Source organism: Symphalangus syndactylus, chromosome 8 (genome assembly GCF_028878055.3).
Source record: "Symphalangus syndactylus isolate Jambi chromosome 8, NHGRI_mSymSyn1-v2.1_pri, whole genome shotgun sequence".
NCBI classification, from domain to species: Eukaryota; Metazoa; Chordata; class Mammalia; order Primates; family Hylobatidae; genus Symphalangus; species Symphalangus syndactylus.
Genome location: NC_072430.2, coordinates 109025423 through 109046894, shown reverse-complemented (window position 1 = coordinate 109046894; position 21472 = coordinate 109025423). Strand labels below are relative to the sequence as shown.

At 42.1% G+C, this 21472-nt stretch overlaps 1 protein-coding gene across 4 annotated transcripts in view; it reads right to left on the bottom strand.

Moving 5' to 3' along the window:
* The window catches only part of PARD3B (par-3 family cell polarity regulator beta), a 1082106-nt gene extending 1061129 nt beyond the window's left edge, over nucleotides 1-20977 (bottom strand). For all 4 annotated transcript variants that reach the window (XM_055290335.2, XM_055290338.2, XM_055290337.2 and 1 more), the window contains exon 1: nucleotides 20390-20977. In XM_055290335.2, coding sequence (XP_055146310.1) covers nucleotides 20390-20509 — 120 coding nt within the window. In that variant the 5' untranslated portion in view covers nucleotides 20510-20977. The remainder of the gene's footprint in view (nucleotides 1-20389) is intronic.
* Nucleotides 20978-21472: the final 495 nt, after the last annotated feature.

Below are 21472 nucleotides of genomic sequence, written 5' to 3'. Positions count from 1 at the left end.
AGTTCAGTTGCAACATCATTTTGAAAATAATCACTAAGGATTTAAAGGAAAAGGAATTGATTTTTTTTAATGCAGACATGATGAGAACTTTATAAGACAAACATTGTTGTAGTTTTTCATGATAGAAATGAAAAAGCCACTGAAACACCTTATAGGGTATCACACTGCATTAGCTGGAGAAGAACACACAGTAACTGAGACACTAAGAAAACTGTACAACTGACATTGCTGAAGGCCTGCTGGATAAGTTAGTTTAAAAAAAAATGGCAGAGCCATTTCCTAATGACACAGTAACTCCTCAAATGAAAGGTTTGTCTACAAACATGACGACTGAGTTCATATCCCAGCTGCAGAGCTGTACCTTTGCCTTACAAATGGATTATAAAATGACTCATTGGTCCTGATGCTGATTGAAGATTTTTTTTTTAATGTGAAGTTCTGAAAATAAACACTGGTGCTTAAACAGTCAATGTGTCTAATAACTTTTGGAATCTCATGGTTTATCCTTGAAACAACTACTATGTTTGACACTTGCACTACTGGTGCTTTAGCTTGAATGGAGGTAGTGACACTAAACTATACTAGCAGTCATTGTATTAATATTATTCACTGCCACTCATTGGCAGTTAAAAAATAATGTAAGCATGCCCTTGATGAAGCAGTTAAAATTTTATTATCTCTTGACCTTTGATTTCACATCTTTTTGACATTGTGTGTAAGGAAATGGGAAGTACACATAAAGCATTCTGCCGCATACTGAAGTACAATGGTCACCTCGGAGAAAAGCACTCCTCTGATTGATTGATTGATTGATTGAGCTGCAGGCTGAACTAACTGGTTTTTTTATGGTGCACCATTTTTGCTTGAAGGGAATGACTGGCAGATGAACTCTGGATATTTATTCTTGAGATTTTGATAGATATTTCGAGAATGAATGATGTACGCCTCAGCACTTGAAGGAAAACAAATGACAGTATTTGTTGTCAATCGTAATCCAAAAATTAAAAATTTTTAACACCTGTACCCACCACTGTGAGCTTGATAGCTTCTCAATACTTAGATGTTTCTGATGAAATTGATAGTAATGTTAATATGCATGGTTTTTGATATTATATAATGAAATACGTCAACATTTGGAAAACTGATACAACTCAGTGAACTAATAGTTTCCAAATGACCAACGTATGGTATTAAATCACACAGGAATAGAAGATCAGTCAAAGTACCACATGAACCAATGCATTGTAATGGAGTATGAATATTTCATTGGTTGTGATTCCAAATTCAACGCTGCAATGAACCTTTAAGAAACCATGTTGAAATGTCACTCCCATGATTATGTTATATTATATAATATTCCGTGCTGTGAGCTGACTTGCTCTAGACACTCCTTGCTGGCTGGATAAAGTAAGCAGTTGGGTTAAGAAAGCCCACATGACAAGGAACTGCAGGTGACCTCTAGGAAAGAAGGGTGGCCTCCAGGAGCTGAAGGTGGCCTCTAACTAGTAGCCAGAAAAAAGCTACGCCCCTCAATCCTACAGAAACAAGGAATGCCCTCTGCTAACAACCTGAGTTAGCTTGGGGCAGATTCTTCCCAGTCAAGCCTCCAGATGAGAGCGTAGCCTAGGCGATATCTTGATTGCAGCCTGGTGAGTCTAAGACAAGGACCCAGCTAAGCTGTGTGCAGACTGCTAACCCATAGAAAACTGTGATATAATAAATGTATTTTTAAGCAAGAAAAAGAAACTATCACTTACTGAATTTTCATGTAGTATATCTACAAAAAGCATATCTACAATTATCTGACAAAGCTATTAAAATGCTTCTCCCTTTCCAACTACATATCTGTATGAGGCAGGATTTTCTTCATACATTTAAATCAAAACAACATTGCAACAGATTGAATGAGAAAGCAGATTTGAGAATCCAGCTAATAAGCCAAACATTAAAGAGATGTGCAAAAAATGGTATACAGTGCTATGCTTCTCACCACATTTTTTTTTGTTTTGTAAAGTAGTTATTTTTCCTAAAAATAAGTATTTTAACTTGTAATGGGCACTTTGTTATTTTAAATCAATTGAATATGTTTTTTTAATTTCTCACTTTTGATTTATAATATGGTAAATATAGATATAATGCACATGAAACGTTTCCTCAGGTCTTCTAAGAAAATATGAGGGCAAAGGGGTGTTAGGATCAACAAATTAAGAACTATTACAATGCTTGTACTTCCATCATCTGTGCCACATGATACACTCTCCCTCATCCTCTACTGCATTTGTCTAAATTCTGTCCATTTTCCCACTTGGCCATTGCAGCCTACTGCAGGCTCTCTCCCTTCTGAGTGCCCAGGAAACTCATCTGGCACCTGCTTATGTCTTTCTTCATTTCAAAATCTATGCATGTGAAGCCCCAAAGGAAAGGGACTGAGCTATGTAGGGGACATACACATGCTCCAAAACACTCCACCTGCCACCTGTAAAAGAACGTAATTACAGACTGAATAGGAATGCAATCCATACCAGCCACTGGGCTTCAATCAATGCTTAATAAAGTAGACCACTGGCCAGGCGCAGTGGCTCACGCCTGTAATCCCAGCATTTTGGGAGGCCGAGGCGGGCAGATCACAAGGTCAGGAGATCGAGACCATCCTGGCTAACATGGTGAAACCCCGTCTCTACTAAAAATACAAAAAAGTTAGCCAGGTGTGGTGGCGGGTGCCTGTAGTCCCAGCTACTCGGGAGGCTGAGGTAGGAGAATGGCGTGAACCCGGGAGGCAGACCTGGCAGTGAGCCAAGATCGCGCCACTGCACTCCAGCCTGGGCGACAGAGCAAGACTCTGTCTCAAAAAATAAAAAATAAAGCAGATCACAAAGGATGTGACATGAGATAGAATTTAGGACATACATGAGTCTCAAAAGTGTCACCTGAAAAGGTAAATGAGAACAAGGAAGCAGATACCAAAATGTTTACATGGAGAAGGTAGTAGACACGTCAATCAGACCAATAACCTCCAATTCTCAATAATACAGAATGAGTATTATACGTGGACTATTTTGGAGCAAAAAATATGAGAAATAAAGAGAGTAACATTGTAAGAAAGGCAATGGGGAAATCAACAGAATTCCCCCAATGTGTCTTAGTGGAAAAGCAAGAAAAAATGCATTAAAAACAAATTGCCATTATTATGGGTTGAAGTGTGTTATCCTCCAAAACACAGTATGTTGAGATCCCAGTCCCCCCAACCCATAGCTATGAATGTGACCTTATTTGGAAACAGAGTCTTTACAGATGGAATCAAATTAAGATGAGGTCATTAGGGTGAACCCTAATCCAGTACGACTGGTGTCCTTATAAAGGGAGAAGAGACAGAGAGAGAGAGAGACAGCGGGAAGATGGCGTGTAAAAACGGAGGCAGAGATTGGAGTTATGCTGCCATAGCTCAGAAATGCCCTGGACTGCCAGAAGCTGGAAGAAGCAAGAAAGAATCCTTCTCTAGAGGTTTTGAAGGAAGTATGGCCCTGCCAACACCTTAAATTTGAACCTACAGCCTTTAGAACTGTGAGAAAATAAATCTCTCTTGTTTTAAACCACCCAGTTTGTGGTACATTGTCATAGCAGCCCCAGGAAACACAGAGCGATAGAGTGAGGGACTCCTTACGACCCATAGCCGCATTTACCAAGTGACCCTTCCTCAGCCACAGACAAAAGTGAAATAAGAGAGAGAAAAATCGGAAATGCAAATCTAGTTACAGCAACCAAAAAAAAAATTTTTTTTTTACTAGAAATATTTGAACTGCAGTTATTTTTGTTAAGGTTCTGGGAAAATGTTTCTGATCAAACACTGCTGTCAAAACTCAAGCCCACTGAATCTCTACAAATGTGTCTATAAATGCAGAGACAAGGATTATTTATCCATCTTACACTTCCTCAACTCTTTTCTACAAAAGGAAGCAATTCAGACCTAATATTTAAAGTTACCAATACTATTACTATGTCATGACAAAAGAAACACAAGCTGACAAGTAAAACTCTTTCAGTTTCTCCAAGATTTTATAAAGCTACAGGGACTTCTGGGCCAGGATGACTCTTAGCTCACACAGTAGCCATGCACGAGTCTCAAGATCCAAAAATTATCTCTATTGCACATATAAGGTACGTGACATTATAATCCACAGAAAAATTCACGTATTAACACCTACAATGTACGTTTGATTTTAGGAGTTTAACTTCATTTTAGAAGTTTAACTTCAGCCTCACACTTTGGTTAAATCTATAAGCAATCAGATCTTAGCGCTGTGAGGATTTCTGAGTCACTTAATCTGATGGTCCATCCTGTGTCCATAAACATCAGGAAGCTCCAGTGGTTTTTTTACTATGGGCCCTAACCCATTAGTGAAATCAATTTAGCACACCCCAACTACTTTTTCAGTAAAACAAAACCGAATTTAGAAATCAGAGGGCATCACTCACAGTAAAGGTAAGTACTCTCCTGAAACTTTCTTTTCAGGTAGGGGTGTGCGCGCGCGCGTGCGCAGATGTGCGCAGATCCTGAGTCATGCAGGCAAACATTTCTTACTGTCTTTACTAGTCCAAACATTGGCAGTAAACCACCAAGGGACAACGCTCCTAACAGCGGCAATCCCTTGCCATTGTTTGAGACCCAACAGGCCAGGGGAAGGAGTGACCTTAATACAGGGGAGATGGCCGGGCACGGTGACTCACGCCTGTAATCTCAGCACTTTGGGAGGCCGAGGCTGGTGGATCACCTGAGGTCAGGAGTTCGAGACCAGCCTGCCAAACATGGCAAAACCCCGTCTCTACTAAAAATACAAAAAGTTAGCCGGGCGTGGTGGCATGCACCTGTAATACCAGCTACTCGGGAGGCTGAAGCAGGAGAATCACTTGAACCCTGGAGGCAGAAGTTGCAGTGAGCCAAGATCGCGCCACTGTACTCCAACCTGGGCGAAAAGAGCAAAACTCCGTCTCAAAAAAAAAAAAAAAAAAAAAAAAAAAATACAAGGGCCGAGCCCATAGGGCTGGAGCTGTGACCTTTAGGAAAGGGAAGCAGCCAGCCCACAGTGACCTGGCAGGAATGGAGCTGCCCACCCTCTTGTTCTCTCACTGGAGCCTCCCCAATGACTAAGCCTAACTAGAAGCCACGGGGCAAGAAAGTCCACTCAGCTCAGCCTCCGGGGTCACAGAGGGGACTGGAAAAGGGACAAGAGTGGGTCCGGAGGAGCAAAGGAAGATTTCCAGCCACTGTGACTACCAAAGTCTAAAAGCCACCCATATCAATTTACACTTTCATTAACTGAGCCTAACAACTTTTATTTCTGAGCACCAGATTGTTCCCACATCTAACCTCTAATCCCAACCTTGAATCAAGGCTCTAATCCAATGCTGAACAACTGGTGCAAAAGATTGGCATCTTTATGAACTCAGGATTTCTGATTTCTCCAGGCCCTCACACGGCTCACCAACCATTTCATCTGTTCTCAGTCTCCCACCTCTCCTATCCCTGTCTATCAGGTTCTGTAGAACAAAAGCCATGTCTTAGTTATCTCGGAACCCCAGGCCTGGGTGGCTAGAACACAGGCATATTCACTGAAATGTCTGAGAGATTGCTCCCTCTCCCCAGTTCCACCTACACTTCTCTTCCCACTTAGAGTCAACCCCCAAGCCGAATTACTTTGCCCCCTAAACCTCAAAGCTCATTTCCGCTTCTGCTTCAATACATCTAACCTCCACTCCCACAGCAGGACCTGAGCCAGTTCCTCCACCTCCAGTCCCAGCTCCCTCTATCTCCACTCTCTAGGGCAATCAATAAAAAAGGTAGGTCCAACAACATCTCCATCCTGCCCCGAATGCTTCCTTTACTTTGGCTTTGACCCTTACTCATTCCCTACTACCCCTTCCACAACCGTCCTGGAGAAACTTCCCACAATTCTATCCTCTTCTCCCCAACCTCCTCCTTCAAACAAAACACACATGTTTACCTTCAAACAGTGGTAGGCTGCCCCCACCCCTCCCTCATGTCCTGCCCCATCTTCCACTCCTACTGCCCTGGCAACTGTCCATGCATCCTTCAAACCCCTGGCAAGGTACAGCTCATGGAGTGAAACCTGCTCAACTTCCCCACCTCCCCTTGCCCCAAAGCCCCTTGATCATACCATGCCCTGTTTGTTTCCATGCTCCTCTATGCCTGTTAAATCTATAAGCCCACTGGTGGCAGAAGCTGTATCTTATTTTACTCTATATCCTTAGCAGAAAACACAATACTGACCCAAAGCCACTGTCTAAATCTTCCTCCATGTGACTGAAGTGACTTTTAGATGATCAGATTGTTACAGGCAATCCTCACACAGGATTCCCTAATTGGAAGTCTGACTGAGACCTCACTGATTACATGGAACATTTTATTATTATACTTTAAGTTCTAGGGTACATGTGCACAACATGCAGGCTCGTTACATAGGTATACATGTGCCATGCTGGTCTGCTGCACCCATCAACCCATCATTTACATTAGGTATCTCTCCCAATGCTATCCCTCCCCCCTACCCCCCACCCCATGACAGGCCCCAGTGTTTGATGTTCTCCACCCTGTGTCCAAGTGTTCTCATTGTTCAATTTCCACCTATGAGTGAGAACTTGCAGTGTTTGGTTTTCTGTCCTTGTGACAGTTTGCTCAGAATGATGGTTTCCAGCTTCATCCATGTCCCCGCAAAGAACATGAACTCATCCTTTTTTACAGCTGCATAGTATTCCATGGTGTATATGTGCTATATCTTCTTAATACAGTCTATCATTGATGGACATTTGGGTTGGTTGCAAGTCTTTGCTATTGTGAATAGTGCTGCAATAAACATACGTGTGCATGTGTCTTTACAGTAGCATGATTTATAATCCTTTGGGTATATACCCAGTAATGGGATGGCTGGGTCAAATGATACTTCTAGCTCTAGATCCTTGAGGAATTGCCACACTGTTTTCCACTGAACTAGTTTACAGTCCCACCAACAATGTAAAAGCATTCCTATTTCTCCACATCCTCTCCAGCATCTGTTGTTTCCTGGCTTTTTAATGATGCCATTCTAACTGGTGTGAGATGGTAGTATCTCATTGTGGTTTTGATTTGCATTTCTCTGATGGCCAGTGATGATGAGCACTTTTTCATGTGTCTGTTGGCTGCATAAATGTCTTCTTTTGAGATGTGTCTGTTCATATCCTTTGCCCACTTTTTGATGGGGTTGTTTTTTCTTGTAAATTTGCTTAAGTTCTTTGTAGATTCTGGATATTAGCCCTTTGTCAGACAGGTAGATTGCAAAAATTTTCTCCCATTCTGTAGGTTGCTTGTTCACTCTGATGGTAGTTTCTTTTGCTGTGCAGAAGCTTAGTTTAATTAGATCCCATTTGTCAATTTTGGCTTTTGTTGCCATTGCTTTTGGTGTTTTAGTCATGAAGTCCTTGCCCATGCCTATGTCCTGAATGGTATTGCCTAGGTTTTCTTCTATGGCTTTTATGGTTTTAGGTCCAACATTTAAGTCTTTAATCCATCTTGAATTAATTTTTGTATAAGGTGTAAGGAAGGGATCCAGTTTCAGCTTTCTATATATGACTAGCCTGTTTTCCCAGCACCATTTATTAAATCGGGAATCCCTTCCCCATTTCTTGTTTTTGTCAGGTTTGTCAAAGATCAGATGGTTATAGATGTGTGGTGTTATTTCTGAGGCCTCTGTTCCATTCCATTGGTCTGTATCTCTGTTTTGGTACCAGTACCATGCTGTTTTGGTTACTGTAGCCTTGTAGTATAGTTTGACATCAGGTAGCGTGATGCCTCCAGCTTTGTTCTTTATGCTTAGGATTGACTTGGCAATGAGGGCTCATTTTGGTTCCATATAAACTTTAAAGTAGTTTTTTCCAATTCTGTGAAGAAAGTCCTTGGTAGCTTGATGGGGATAGCATTGAATCTATAAATTACCTTGGGCAGTATGGCCATTTTCACAATATTGATTCTTCCTATCCATGAGCATGGAATGTTCTTCCATTTGTTTGTGTCCTCTTTGATTTTGTTGAGCAGTGTTTTGTAGTTCTCCTTGAAGAGGTCCTTCACATCCCTTGTAAGTTGGATTCCTAGGTATTGTATTCTCTTTCTAGCAATTGTGAATGGGAGTTCACTCATGATTTGGCTGTTTGTCTGTTATTGGTGTATAGGAATGCTTGTGATTTTTGAAGACTGACTTTGTATCCTCAGACTTTGCTGAAGTTGCTTATCAGCTTATGGAGATTACGGAGTTTTCTAAATATACAATCATGTCATCTGCAAACAGGGACAACTCTGTAAGTTGACCTGTCCCTGTAAGTTGAGTTTAACATCCTCAACTTGAGGCAGCAGACAAGAGCAATGCAGTACACATTTATCTGGAAGATACTTGGAAATGCATCTGATAGAGACTAAATTGAGAGAAAACCTTTTTAACCGGCCTGTCTTGATATCCTGCAATTCCACCACATTGCAATCCAAAAAATGAGTGTCCAGCAATCAAAATGGTTGAGCCCAGCAACAGGGGGCAGGCTCAATTTTAGTAGCTCCTAAGACAGAGATATCACGCCTGTCCAAAATAAAGAATCCATCAAAATTGTGATAATCCAGATAATTTTAAAATCAACATGAAATTAATGAATGCTGAAAATCAAACATTATTCAAACACAAGAGACTGCATCACACAAACCTGCATGAAGCAAAAACATTATGTTGCTTCACGGAAAATCCAGAACTACAGAGCACTCAGTCTGAAAAATCTAAGAAGCAAGTCAACCTGTCAGAATTTGAAACTGTTATTTAAGACAATCAGTGTGGCAGATATAATGGACCACTAAACTACTGCCTACAGCAAATGTGGAGATGTTGAGGCATTTGAAGATAATCAAGAGAAAAGTTGCATTTATATTTAAAAATATGTATATCTACCATATATGAAGACCCCAAACTTACAAACACCATGTTGACTACAAGCTCATTCTCATTTTTATTTTAAAAATGTGGAATTTGACATAGTTTAGCAAGCATTTATAGTATCTATACTATATATCAAATACTATGCTAAAAACAGAGATAAGAAAATAAATAAGACTTATTCTCTGTTCTTGGGATGCAGAGACAATAAGGAGGAAGCAGATCCAAGAGAGATCACTTCAAAGCATCAAAGGAAATTTCTGAGCAACTGGACATGTGGTGGAATATGAGGGAGGTGTGAAGGATATCCAGGTTTTTGGATTAGACAAGCAAGTGAATGATGGTGCCATGTGCACAGTAACAGGCTACAAGGAATGGGGCAAGCAGATTCACAGAGAATAGAGGGGGCTTGAATTGTCTGTGGGACATCCAGGTAATGAAGTCCAGAGGCAGGCAGATATTGGGGCCTAGAGCAAGTTCAGGGCTAGAAGTGTGTATTTGTGGGTAGGTGAAGCCATGTGGTGAATGAGATCCCATGGAGGACAAGGCCAGAACCCCAGTGTACCAACATACAAGAATATGGTAGAGAGGGCATCTGTGAAGACTAAAAGAAGACAGATGTTTAAAAATCCCGAAAAGCCCCTAGGTGAGACTCTGTCTCAAAAAAAAAAAAAAAATCCTGAAAAGCCCATGAGCAGAGAGTTTTAAAAGGTGGGACATCATCAAAAACAAGAAGTAAAAGGTAACCATGGCCTTTAGCTACTATATCTTGATAATTTTGTTAAAAACAGTTTTGCAGGAGAAGATGTGAAAACCAGCATAACCAAGCGAGTGATGAGGCCTTAACAGACGTACTACAAAGTTAGGTAATTTATTCCCCAATTTTCTGAAAATCCTCCATTTTAAGTTTATACACACATTTTTAAACTCATGCAAATTAAGCAAAATGTGAGTATACTTGTAATAAAATGGAGAGCTACATTAAGACAGCATGAAAATCCCTTAGGGCAGCACCCAAGGACCATCACCATCTGGTCCAAATTAGTGTGTGCACCCACTCCTCTCCAGGCTATGCTCAACTTTTCACAACTCCCTCCACCACTTTCTTCCCTCCACCTAGAATGTCTTATCTCACTTTTCTCCTGGAAAATTCCTCATCATCTTTCAAAACGGCTTCACTGTCTTCTCTTTCAAAGGGCATTATTTGTCTATATTGTATCCCCGCAAACATACCACTAAAGCAAAACTGGCTTATTCACGTGTGTGCCTTATCATCCAGGAAGCCATGAAACTCATCAAAACCAGAGAGTGGCTGCTTTATCTTCACAGCTAGTAGAGCCATTCTAGCTGAGGCACTAGACATGTGAGTGAAGATGCCATCTTGAGCATCCCAGACCTAGAAAACATCACACAGAGACTTCCCCCATGTGCTTGGTCCAAATTCCTGACCTACACAAACATGTTGTTGAGTGGTATTTTCAGCTACTATATTTTGGTGACAGTTTGTAATACAAGAGATAGCTGCAATAGGTGGTGACGGACGCATGGTAAAAGAATTACTTCTTTGAAAAGAACTTACTGATACCCTACTATGACCTGGTACTCTCCTAGGAGCTAAGGGTTCAGAAATGAACAAAAGAGACAAATATCTCTACCTTTATTGAAGTTAATATTCTAGTGGTGGAGACAAGAAATACAGTTAAAATAAGTGGTATGGTAGGAAGAATATGGTCTGTAGATAGAACTAAATCAGGGAACGGCAATAGAAAGGGTGGTCAGAAGGTTATAATTATAAATAGGGTGGTCAGGAAGGCTTCCTGAAGAAGAAAACAATTATTTAAGACGGAAACTATGAAAGAAGCAGATAGGTGGATAACTGAGAGAAAATATTTTAGGAAGAGAGAAAACAGCACGAGGTAAGAGTCTGTCTGGCACGCTTGAATAACATGACAAGAGATCAGTATGAGTCAGGCAGGAGAAGAGACAGCTGTGTGGTAGATGATGAGGTCAGAGAGGTAAAAGATAGGGTGCTGGAGTCCCCAAGACCTTCCAGGTTCTATGATTCACCAAGAGAACTCAAGGAACTCAGCATACACTCACACTCATGGATATAAACTTTTTTTAAGACAGCATCTAGCTCTGTTGCCCAGCCTGGAGTGCAGTAATGCACTCTCAGCTCACTGCAATCTCCAACTCCCAGGTTCATGCGATTCTCCTGCCTCAGCCTCCCAAGTAGCTGGGATTACAGGTGTGTGCCACCACGTCTGGCTAATTTTTGTATTTTTAGTAGAGACGGGGTTTCACCAAGTTGCCCAGGCTGGTCTTGAATGCCTGAGCTCAGGTGATTCGCCCATCTTGGCCCCCAAAGTGCTAGGATTACAGGTGTGAGCCACCATGCCAGGCCCTTTGTGGATATAATTTATTAGTGAAAAGATACAAAGCCAAATCAGCAAAAGAAACTGGCATTCAGAGTGAAGTCTGGAGGAAACCAGGCACAAGCTTCCAAGGGTCTTCCCTTAGTGCAGAGGACTTGCTTAATTCCCCCAGCAGTGAGTTCTTACCACATGTGTGAAATGTTGCCTACCAGGAACACCCATTAGTGACTCAGCACCCAAGGTTTTTACTGCAGACTGATCACATAGGCACCTTCTGCTTAGCGTGTACAAAAATTCCAGACTCCCAGAAAAAGAGCAGGTGTTCGGCATAAGCCATATTGTTTGTAGTAACAGTTTTGCACAGTGAGCCATTCTGATAAGGGAATGATGGTAGCCCTCCACAAATCTAACTTTCTAGATGCCACCAGCCAAGGCCCGGCTTCGCAAGCAGGGCTTTCTAAGGATAGCAGTCTCAGGCCTGCTATGTTAACTTTTTTCTGCACAGATAGTCAGATCATGTAGCACTTCCAAGGCCATTTAGGAGAGATGTGCGCCACCGGAAGATCTTCAGTACAAGAATAATATGACCTGACTAGAATTTTAAATTATCACTCTAGCTTTCGTGTTAAGGAGAGACAGTAATGTGGGAGTCTTGGGGGCAGAAATGGAGACACTAAAGTCTATCTAAAGAAAAAAATAATAAAAATCAAGCTCCAGTATACCAACAGGAAAGAGACTGAAAAGTAGTCAGATTCCAAATCTAGTATGAGAGCAGAGTCAACCAGATTTGCAGACTGACTGTATGTGGATCATGAGAGAAAAACGTTGGTCAAGGGTGATGACAAGCATTTCTGGTGAACAGCTAGAAAGAAGGCCTTGCCATTTAATGACATGCTTAGATTGCAGGAGGACTTGATTTGGAGTTGGGGATTAGGAATTCATTTGGGGTCAAGCTATAAGTAAATGATGCCTACCAGATGTCCAGGCAAAGGGTCAAGAAAGCTGTATATAGAGCTGGCAGTTCAAGGAAGAGACCTGGGCTGGAGCTACCCCAATGGTATTTGGAACTATATTACTGTAAGTAAAGAGAGACAGGTGGAGATTTAAGAATTAAGTCCTGGGGTACTGTAGTGCTAAGAGGTAGAGGAGGAAAGAAGGAACCACCAAAGAGCCTGAGAATGGACAATAGATAGGAAAAAAGTCAGGAGAGTGTAGGTTCCAGGAAGCATGTGCTTAAGAGGTTCAGTATTTTTAAAAATTTTTTTCATTTCCATAAATTATTGGGGAACAGGTGGTGATTCATTACATGACTAAGTTCTTTAGTGATGATTTATGAGATTTTGGTGCATCCATCACTCGAGCAGTATGCACGGCACCCAATTTGTGGTCTTTTACCCCTCATGCCCTTCCCACCCTTTCTCCCTGAGTCCCTGAAGTCCTTTGTGTCAGTGAGAACATACAATGTTTGGGTTTCCATTCCTGAGTTACTTCACTTGCCATAATAGTCTCCAATCTCATCCAGGTTGCTGCAAATGCCATTAATTCACTCTTTTTTTTAATGGCTGAGGCATATTCCTTTATACACACACACACACACAGACACACACACACACACACACCACGGATTCTTTACCCACTCGTTGACTGATGGGCGTTTGGGTTGGTTCCATGCTTTTGCAGTTGCAAAGTGTGCTGCTAAACATGCATGTGCAAGTATCTTTTTCGTATAATGACTTATTTTCCTCTGGGTAGATACCCAGTAGTGGGATTGCTGGATCAAATGGTAGTTCTACTTTTAGTTCTTTAAGGAATCTCCACACTGTATTTCATAGTGGTTGTACTAGTTTACATTCCCATCATCAGTGTAGAAGTGTTCACTGTTCACCACATCCACACCAACACCTATTTTTTTTTTAATTTTTTGATGATGGCCATTCTTGCAGGAGTAAGGTGGTATCGCATTGTGATTTTGATTTGCATTTCCCTGATCATTAGTGATGTTGAGCATTTTTTCATGTTTGTTGGCCATTTCTACACCTTCTTTTGAGAATTGTCTATTCATGTCCTTAGCCCTCTTTTTGATGGGATTGTTTGGTTATTTTCCTTGCTAATTTGTTTGAGTTCATTGTAGATTCTGGATATTAGTCCTTTGTCAGATGTATAGATTGCGAAAATTTTCTCCCACTCTGTGGGCTGTCTGTTTACACTGCTGACTGTTCCTTTTGCCAAGGAACAGTCAGCAAACTATACTGTAAGACCACAGTCAGCAAACAGCATGGTACTAGTATAAAAATAGGCCCACAGACCACTGGAACAGAAATAGAGAACCCAAATACTTACAGCCAACTGATTTTCAACAAAGCAAACGAAAACATTAAGTGGGAAAAGGACACCCTATTCAACAAATGGTGCTGGGATAACTGGCAAGCCACATGTAGGAGAACGAAGCTGGATCCTCATCTCTCACCTTATACAAAAATCAACTCAAAATGGGTCAAGGATTTAAATCTAAGACCTGAAACTATAAAATTCTGTAAGATAACATTGGAAAAACCCTTCTAGACATTGGCTTAGGCAAGGATTTCATGACCAAGAACCCAAAAGCAAATGCAATAAAAACAAGGATAAATAGCTGGGACTTAATTGAACTGAAGATGTTTAGTATTTCTATCAGTCGAGAAGCATCTAAATCTCACTAAAAATGGCCCAGATTTTTGTTCACTGCTCCTTCTTGGCCCACTCTCTGCCCAGTACCAGAGACAGAGGATGTACATCCTCAGCCTGTTGCACCAAAGGTATAAACTGAGGCCGGCCTGGGCTTACTCTCCAACTCAGCTAGTTTTTGTGCTAGTGTCTAGGTGGGGCATTTAAGGTTTAAAGGCTCTCTCTACCACCTGTGGATACCAAAGAGCAGCTGAAGATCCCTTTCTGATGGCAGAGTTCTCAACAGAACTGAGTAGCAACATCAAGCTAAGGACTGCCTGGGATCTGGTCTTTAAGCCAGTAGTTTTCAAAAGCAGCTGACAGAACCCATCAGAAGAGATTGGATCTGAACTGTCCACTAAGGCAAGCCATTTGTGGCGATTTACATTTAGAGTAAAATTTAAAATTCAGTTCCTCAGTTGCACTAGGCACATTTCAAATACTTAACAACCACATGTGTCTAGTGGCTGCCCTCTTGAAAGATGCAGATCTAGAACATCTCTTCATCCCAGAAAGTTCTATTGCACTACATTGCTTTAGATTTTCCAAGAGAGGCCCAAGGCTCTGAATGTTTAACACACTCCTCAGATGTTTTTAACAGTCCACTCAGAAAATAGTCTCACAAAAATCTGACAACATTACCATTTGCCCAACTTCCTCAAAGGGAATCTGTGGCACAGAACGCCCGGGGAATGAATTCCTGGTTAAGCCACTTGATTAAGGACAGGGCCTCAAGCTACAAATCAGGGCTGTGGCTCCCAATCGCGCACAGGGCAATTAACTCAGCTCAGATAACCAGCCAAACCCGGTTCAGCAAACCCTATGTGCATGGATTATACACAGAGGGTGTGTGGGGATGTGTGTGTGAGAGGGAGGGAAAGAGAAAGAGGAGGGAGGGGAGAGAAGATCCAGGAGCACAAACTCAAATGCCCACCAGCAGGCCAAATAGCAACCATGAATTAAGGCCATAAGTGAGAAAAAAAGCACAGAGTAAAAATAGTCAAGCATGATGACAATAACTTATCCTCACTGTCAGGGAAGCAATAATGGAGACTGGAGCATTAATAATTCTTTCTAAAGAGAACAGAGGTGTCTCAGCTCCAATTGATGGTTGCTATGTGGGAAAGTAAAGCCCAGCATTGTCAGAGCTTCCGATTTGCTTTTCCCCCAAAGAAGATAGGAATCTGGAGTTTTGCATGAAATCTCAAAATATTTAAACGCTGACAACTAAGTCAAAATAGAACACTGAGCAGACCTACAAAAATATGTCTGTGGGTCACAGCAGGCCCCACGAGCCCTCTGTTTGCAAACTTAGAAGCTGCTCAATGCAAGCTGAGTAGCAGAACCAAAACCAAGTTGGAAGCATGTGTAATACTGATGGCGAGTCAGTTCTGTCCACATGCTGTAAAGAAGTTAGGTCTGAATAGGAAATAAAGCACTCAAGTAAGTCAGTGCCCAATCAATTGAAAAGCATTTGAGGAATCCAGTCTGGGCCTAGCTTATGTATACAACAACCTTAAAATCTATTTAGGTAACAAGGCATCAAAGCCTGAAAAGTTTAGAAATTCAAGAGTTCTAGCCTATTCCTCCAGGCTACTCCCACACATTATCATACCAGATTCTTCTTACTACACAAATTCTCTTAGATTCTGATCCCACAGTTAATCAGGGAATGGAATTGTTAGTCTAATCAGACTATTCCCAGTTCTGGGAAGCTGCCTCAACTTGTAAAACAAACATATTATTCAAAATATCTGAAGACAGAAAAGATTCATCTTGAAAACCCTATCAAATATAATTTTTCCTTTTTAAAAAAGGGTGTACTCATATATACGGTCAGATCTCCAAATTGGCCTTTGTAAATTCCAGCATGCCCGCTATCCCACGAATTCAATGCTCTTATTTCTCATTCATTCCAACCCTGAACACACTATACATCCTCATTACCAGACAAGTCTTTCCCTTATTCACTTCGTCCTCAGTGAATACACACACACACACACACACACACACACACACACACAGTCGGCCCTCCGCATCCATGCATTCTGCATCTGCGGATTCAACCAACCACAAATCAAAAATATTTAGAAAAAAAACTATCTGTACTTAACACATACACACAATTTTCTTGTCACTATTCCCTAAACGGTATAGTATAACAATTGTTTAAATAGCTTTTGCATTGTATTAGGTATTATAAATAATCTAGAGATGACTTAAAGTATACAGGAGGATGTGTGTAGATTACATGCAAACACTGCAGCATTTTATATCAGGAACTTGAGCATCTGCAGATTTTGGTATCCAAGGGAAGTCCTGGAACCAATCCCCTGTGGATACTAAGGGACAATTGTCTATATAAAATGAATGTTCACTTTAAGCAATTATTTGAGCACCTTCTACAGGAAGAATTCTTCAAGGTTAGGAGTAGATGGTAGGAGTAGGAGTATTCCTAATGGCACTAAAAGGTCCTCTAACAAATTCCATGCTTTTATTCGTTTGTTTCTTTTTTTTAATGAGAAAAGGCCAGAAATGTCAAAATTCAATTTGAAAAACAATGTGTAATAAATTCACTTTCTGTAAATCAGTGAAAGACACTTAAAAGGTTTGAATCCTTGGACAGCAAAGTTTTAAGCCCTGCACTTCGTAATAATCATCCCACTAACAAATAACATGTATTGTGCTTATTCTGTTGCTTAATAACAGATTGGTGTGTAGATATCTAAGACACAGTATCTGCCATCAAAAGAGTTTAAAATCCAATGAGTTGAGCAATACGAAAAGATTAGTGATTCTCAACCTTGGCTGGGCATTAGCATCACCTGGAGTGCTTTTTAAAATACCTATGCCCAGGACCCACTCCTAACCCAATGAATGAGAATCTCGGGGGAAGGGACACAGGTATTTGTAATGTTTAAAATGTTTAATGTGAAAATTAGAGGTGACTGAAGTTCAGCCAGGGTTGAGAGTCCCTGCAGGATACAGCTCAATTACCCATTCACCTGTGACACATAATTTTGATGATAAATTTAACTAATTACTCAATGATCCCCACCATGAGCACGGAAGAAGATAATCACTTCTCCACTAACAACTTCACTAAATTGGATTTGGAGGCTGGAACACTGATAAACTGTCAGGATTTGGAGATAAGCAATCCCACAGTTCTCACCTCTCAGTCCACCACGTTTCCAATGGAGTTCATCAAATGGCGGCAGGAATCTCAAAGGCCCAGACTTCAGGGCATAATCAAAGCCTTCCCAAAAGCTCTCCCTGTATCTTCAGGATCGCACCAACCTCTGGCCTTATCTGATGTTGATTCAGGGGGCTCCCAACATTCCACAAATACGTTTTCTTTGTTCTCAACAAGTAGTGGTTACTTCTCACATGCTGTCCACGAAATCTAGAATGGCATCCTTGGACTTCGCTTACTTTCCAAACTTTAGAAACCACAATTTCCATCCTCAATCTTGAAACCTGTCTTTCTCCCATCTACATTACTCAGTGCCTCAGAAAATAATGGACTTACTTTACATTCATGTTCCCACCAAATTTGGTTCTTTATAGCACTTGCCATCTGGATGTCTAATATCTTGCCCATTTTCCCACTTGTAGTTAGACTGAGGAATATTTTTCATAGTTGATTTGCAAATCCTACAATATTTGCCTCAGAAACTAGATTTTCTACATGTAGACCTCATAAAATATATAATTAAGAGAAACTTGTGGATGTCCCATCACTATTCCAGAAGCAAAATTGCTATTTTTAGGTTGATGTGATACAGCAGTTAGTAGATAGAAATGTCTTTTTAAATTAAGCATTAAAAAATAAATAATATGGATAAATTCCAATTCATAACAACATATATAGTAGTAGGCCATGCAGTTAATGGCTGAGAGCAAACATCTAGAGACACAGTTCCTGGTTTCTAAACCCAAATCTACCACTTACTTGTCATGTCTCAGTGTCTCTTTTTCCCCTGATTTGTAAAATGGGGATAATAATAGTACCTACCTCCTAACGTTGTTGGGAGAAATAAGTCATAAGCATAAAGTTCCTAAAACAGGGCCTGCACAGAATAAGCACAATACATGTTATTTGTTAGTGGGATGATTATTACGAAGTGCAGGGCTTAAAACCTTGCGGTCCAGGGATACAAACCTTTTAGATGTCTTTCACTGATTTACAGAAAGTGAATTTATTACACATTGCTTTTCAAATTGAATTTTGACATTTCTGGCCTTTTCTCATTTAAAAAAATGAATAAAAGCACGGAATTTGTTAGAGTATTTATTGACCTTTTAGTGCCATTATGAATACCATTTAATATTAGTTAAATCTTGTTATGATTACAATATTATTTAAAATGAAACTATGGGAGAATACTTGGGGAGGGGAAAAATCATCACTTACTACTTCTTAAAATGAAATTTTAAAAGCAAAAAAAAGAGGAAGGATTTATATGCTGCAGGTGACCTTTAAATGTCACATTCACTAATATATAAATGTAAACAGAAAAATATGTCTGGTAATAATAGTAAACTGATCAATGCGACTACATTGTTCTGTGATATCGTAAGTTACATTTCCATTCCAGAATGTCAATAGCTTTTTAACACCTTTTAAGATCAAATTATAGTGCACTATCAGCTGGTTAGTTCTCTTCATGTTATTTACAAGCTTGTAGTTTATCTCTTACTTGGATAGCCCCCTGTACTAAACTTCTAAATACACAAGATTTGAGGGCATAAATTATTTAATAGTTAAAAAGTAATTTCAATTTGGCAAGACAATCCTTTAATGAGATCTATTTCAATAATCTGTCTGGAGTAATGTTGTTACTATTAATCTTAGCTCACTTTCAATAGTGAAATATGAATTAATAGACAATTGGTTACTTGTTTAAATCTCAGTTAACTGAATTACATGATTTAAACAGCAAACACTATTTTAACAATGGCAAACACATATGCACGCGCACACACACACACACACAATACTGCAGTAGATTTTCACACAGCTTTATAAACCACTTTAATTTTTTCCCTCCTCTACCTCAATTCCATCAGTAAAGAGTTCATCTTTAGGGGTTATATTTAATATATTAATAGACCTTTCATTGTACTCTCCTCCAGTTCTTGAGTATCCAAAGCAATATGCACATGTATTTGTCCAGAGCTGAATTTTTTTTCTGTATAGTAATTCTTAATGGAGGCAAAGAAGGTGCAAGTATTTTCTTAAACCCCTAAGCTATATACTTGTAAGAAACAATTACTTTTATGCTTTGGATAACCGATAAGAAGTTAAAAGCAATTAAAACTTACATTTTTCCATCACTAGATTGACCAACCCACTATTTTAGTCACATGGCATGAGACCAACTATTAAAAGAACCATTGGCCGCTAAAACAAGAATTTGCGACTTGCCCTGTTTGAGGAGGATTTGGGACATACAAAATGTTCCATGTGAAGATTTAAAAAATTAAAAGGTTATTCAATGCCTTCATTTAAAAATTTCACTGAGGAAGTCCCAGAGGCCCAATGTTACCGAAATACTTGGCATAAGTTCTAGTGCCAGATATTTTCTCAACATGTATTGCACAGTTAAAAAAAAAATTGTCACTTAATTTATACTTGTTCCTGACTTCAGCTACAGAGCTAGCAACGTCTTTCTCATTTTAATAGTCACTCAGGACCTGACAACAGCCCACACACATAGTAAATGCTCATAGAATCTGTGACATTAAACTGAAAACACTCAAAATGTAGACAGGTTGGCTAAGCAAACAGCATTCTCCCACCTGAGTTCCTGCCCAAGTCACTGAGACAGGGCAGCTCACAAGGCTGAAACTCCAAAGGCCCCATCATTTGTAACTTCCGAGTATGTGTCACTTGCACAATCAACTTTCTAACTCCAAGGAGCCTAAGCGAGGCGGGCCTTAATGGGTCAAAAATCACTTAGGTGAGCAGCACCTTTTAAGACGTTCCCTCAAACAAGTTCTAAACCAGTGGTTCTCAAACTTCAGTGGGCATTCCAATCACCTGGGGATCTCCTTAAAGAGCGGATCCTGAGTCGGTGGCTTTGGAGTAAGTCCCCATATTGTGCAGTTCTAAGGAGCTCCCAAGAGATTCCAATGCTGCCGGTCCACCCACGACCCTCGGAGCTCAAGGCCCACAAATACCCAGACACCCAGATCACTGATATTAATTAGCAATAGACAACAGCTGCAGCTACAGGCAGTGCCCCATAATCCCCTGGGTTTTCTGCATCCCGAGTGTCGCCACCGGGTCGCACCTGGCAGGTACCTTGGCTGCAGCCGCGCCCCCCTCCTCCGCGCCGCGCTCACCTTCTCCCGGGTCTTCAGGTACCGCTGTAGCGCCTGCTGGGTGAGCTCGCCGACGCGCAGCTGGCCCTCCTTGCAGGGCACCACGATGCCCGTCCTGCCAAAGCACACGGTCACTTTCATCCTGGCCCCCGGCGACCGGACCGAACAGGTGTCTGACCCCGCGGGCGCAGCCCCCACTCTCGGAGGACGCCCAGGGCGGGTGGGCCCGGAGACCCGAGGCGCCGCTCCCCGGAACACCCTGAGGCCCGGAGGCTCGCGGCAGCGCCCCTTCCACCTGGCCAGGCGGCAGGTGGCGGGAATCGGGGAGGGGCGGCCGCGCAAAGGGGTTACCTCCCAGGTGCCCGGCCGCCCTGGACGCGGCAGCTCCGCGGCCCGGCTCCTCCTCCTCCTCCTCCCGCTCCTACTCCTGCCCGGCCCAGGCGGCTGCTCCGCGCCCACCAAAGCGAAACTGCCGGCCCTGCCCTGTCGCTGGCCCTGGCCCTGGCCCTGGCGGCGGTGGCTGGGCCGGCCCCAGGCCCGGGGCTGGAGTGGGCGGCGGCGGCTGCGGCGGCGCACGGGGCCGGAGTTGGGAGGAAACTTTTGCGCCGGCTCCCAACTCCTCCGCGGCGCCCGCGCTCTGGGCTCCCGCGGTCCCGGGGACGGCCTGGGCCCGGCTCTTAAAGGGGCCGCGGCGCTCCCGGGCCCTGCCGCACGCTGGGCGACGCCGTGCCCCGGCCCTGCGGGCCAGTAACTGGAGCCGGGGAGCCTCGTCTCGTCACCTGGGTCTCTCCCTGGCTCTCTCCCTCTCGCACGCATGCACACGGAGCTCTGGAGAGTTGTAAGGGGACCCGAGGTCTACACACTCGAGGATTGAAACCGGATCTCAGAAAGAACACCCGAGGGAAGAGCGAGGGAACTGCAAAGCGGCGCCCTTCACAGGAGGGGACTGCAGCAAGATGCAAAAAGGGCCCAGGAGCAGGTGCTTCTAGTCACGCCCACCAAAAACACCCAAGGGGGGAGGCTGCCAGGTGCTGAGATGCAGGAGTGGCCCGAGGGCCTGTTAGGAACTCGCCTTAAGCACAGCCCTTGCCGCTGCCCTCAGGA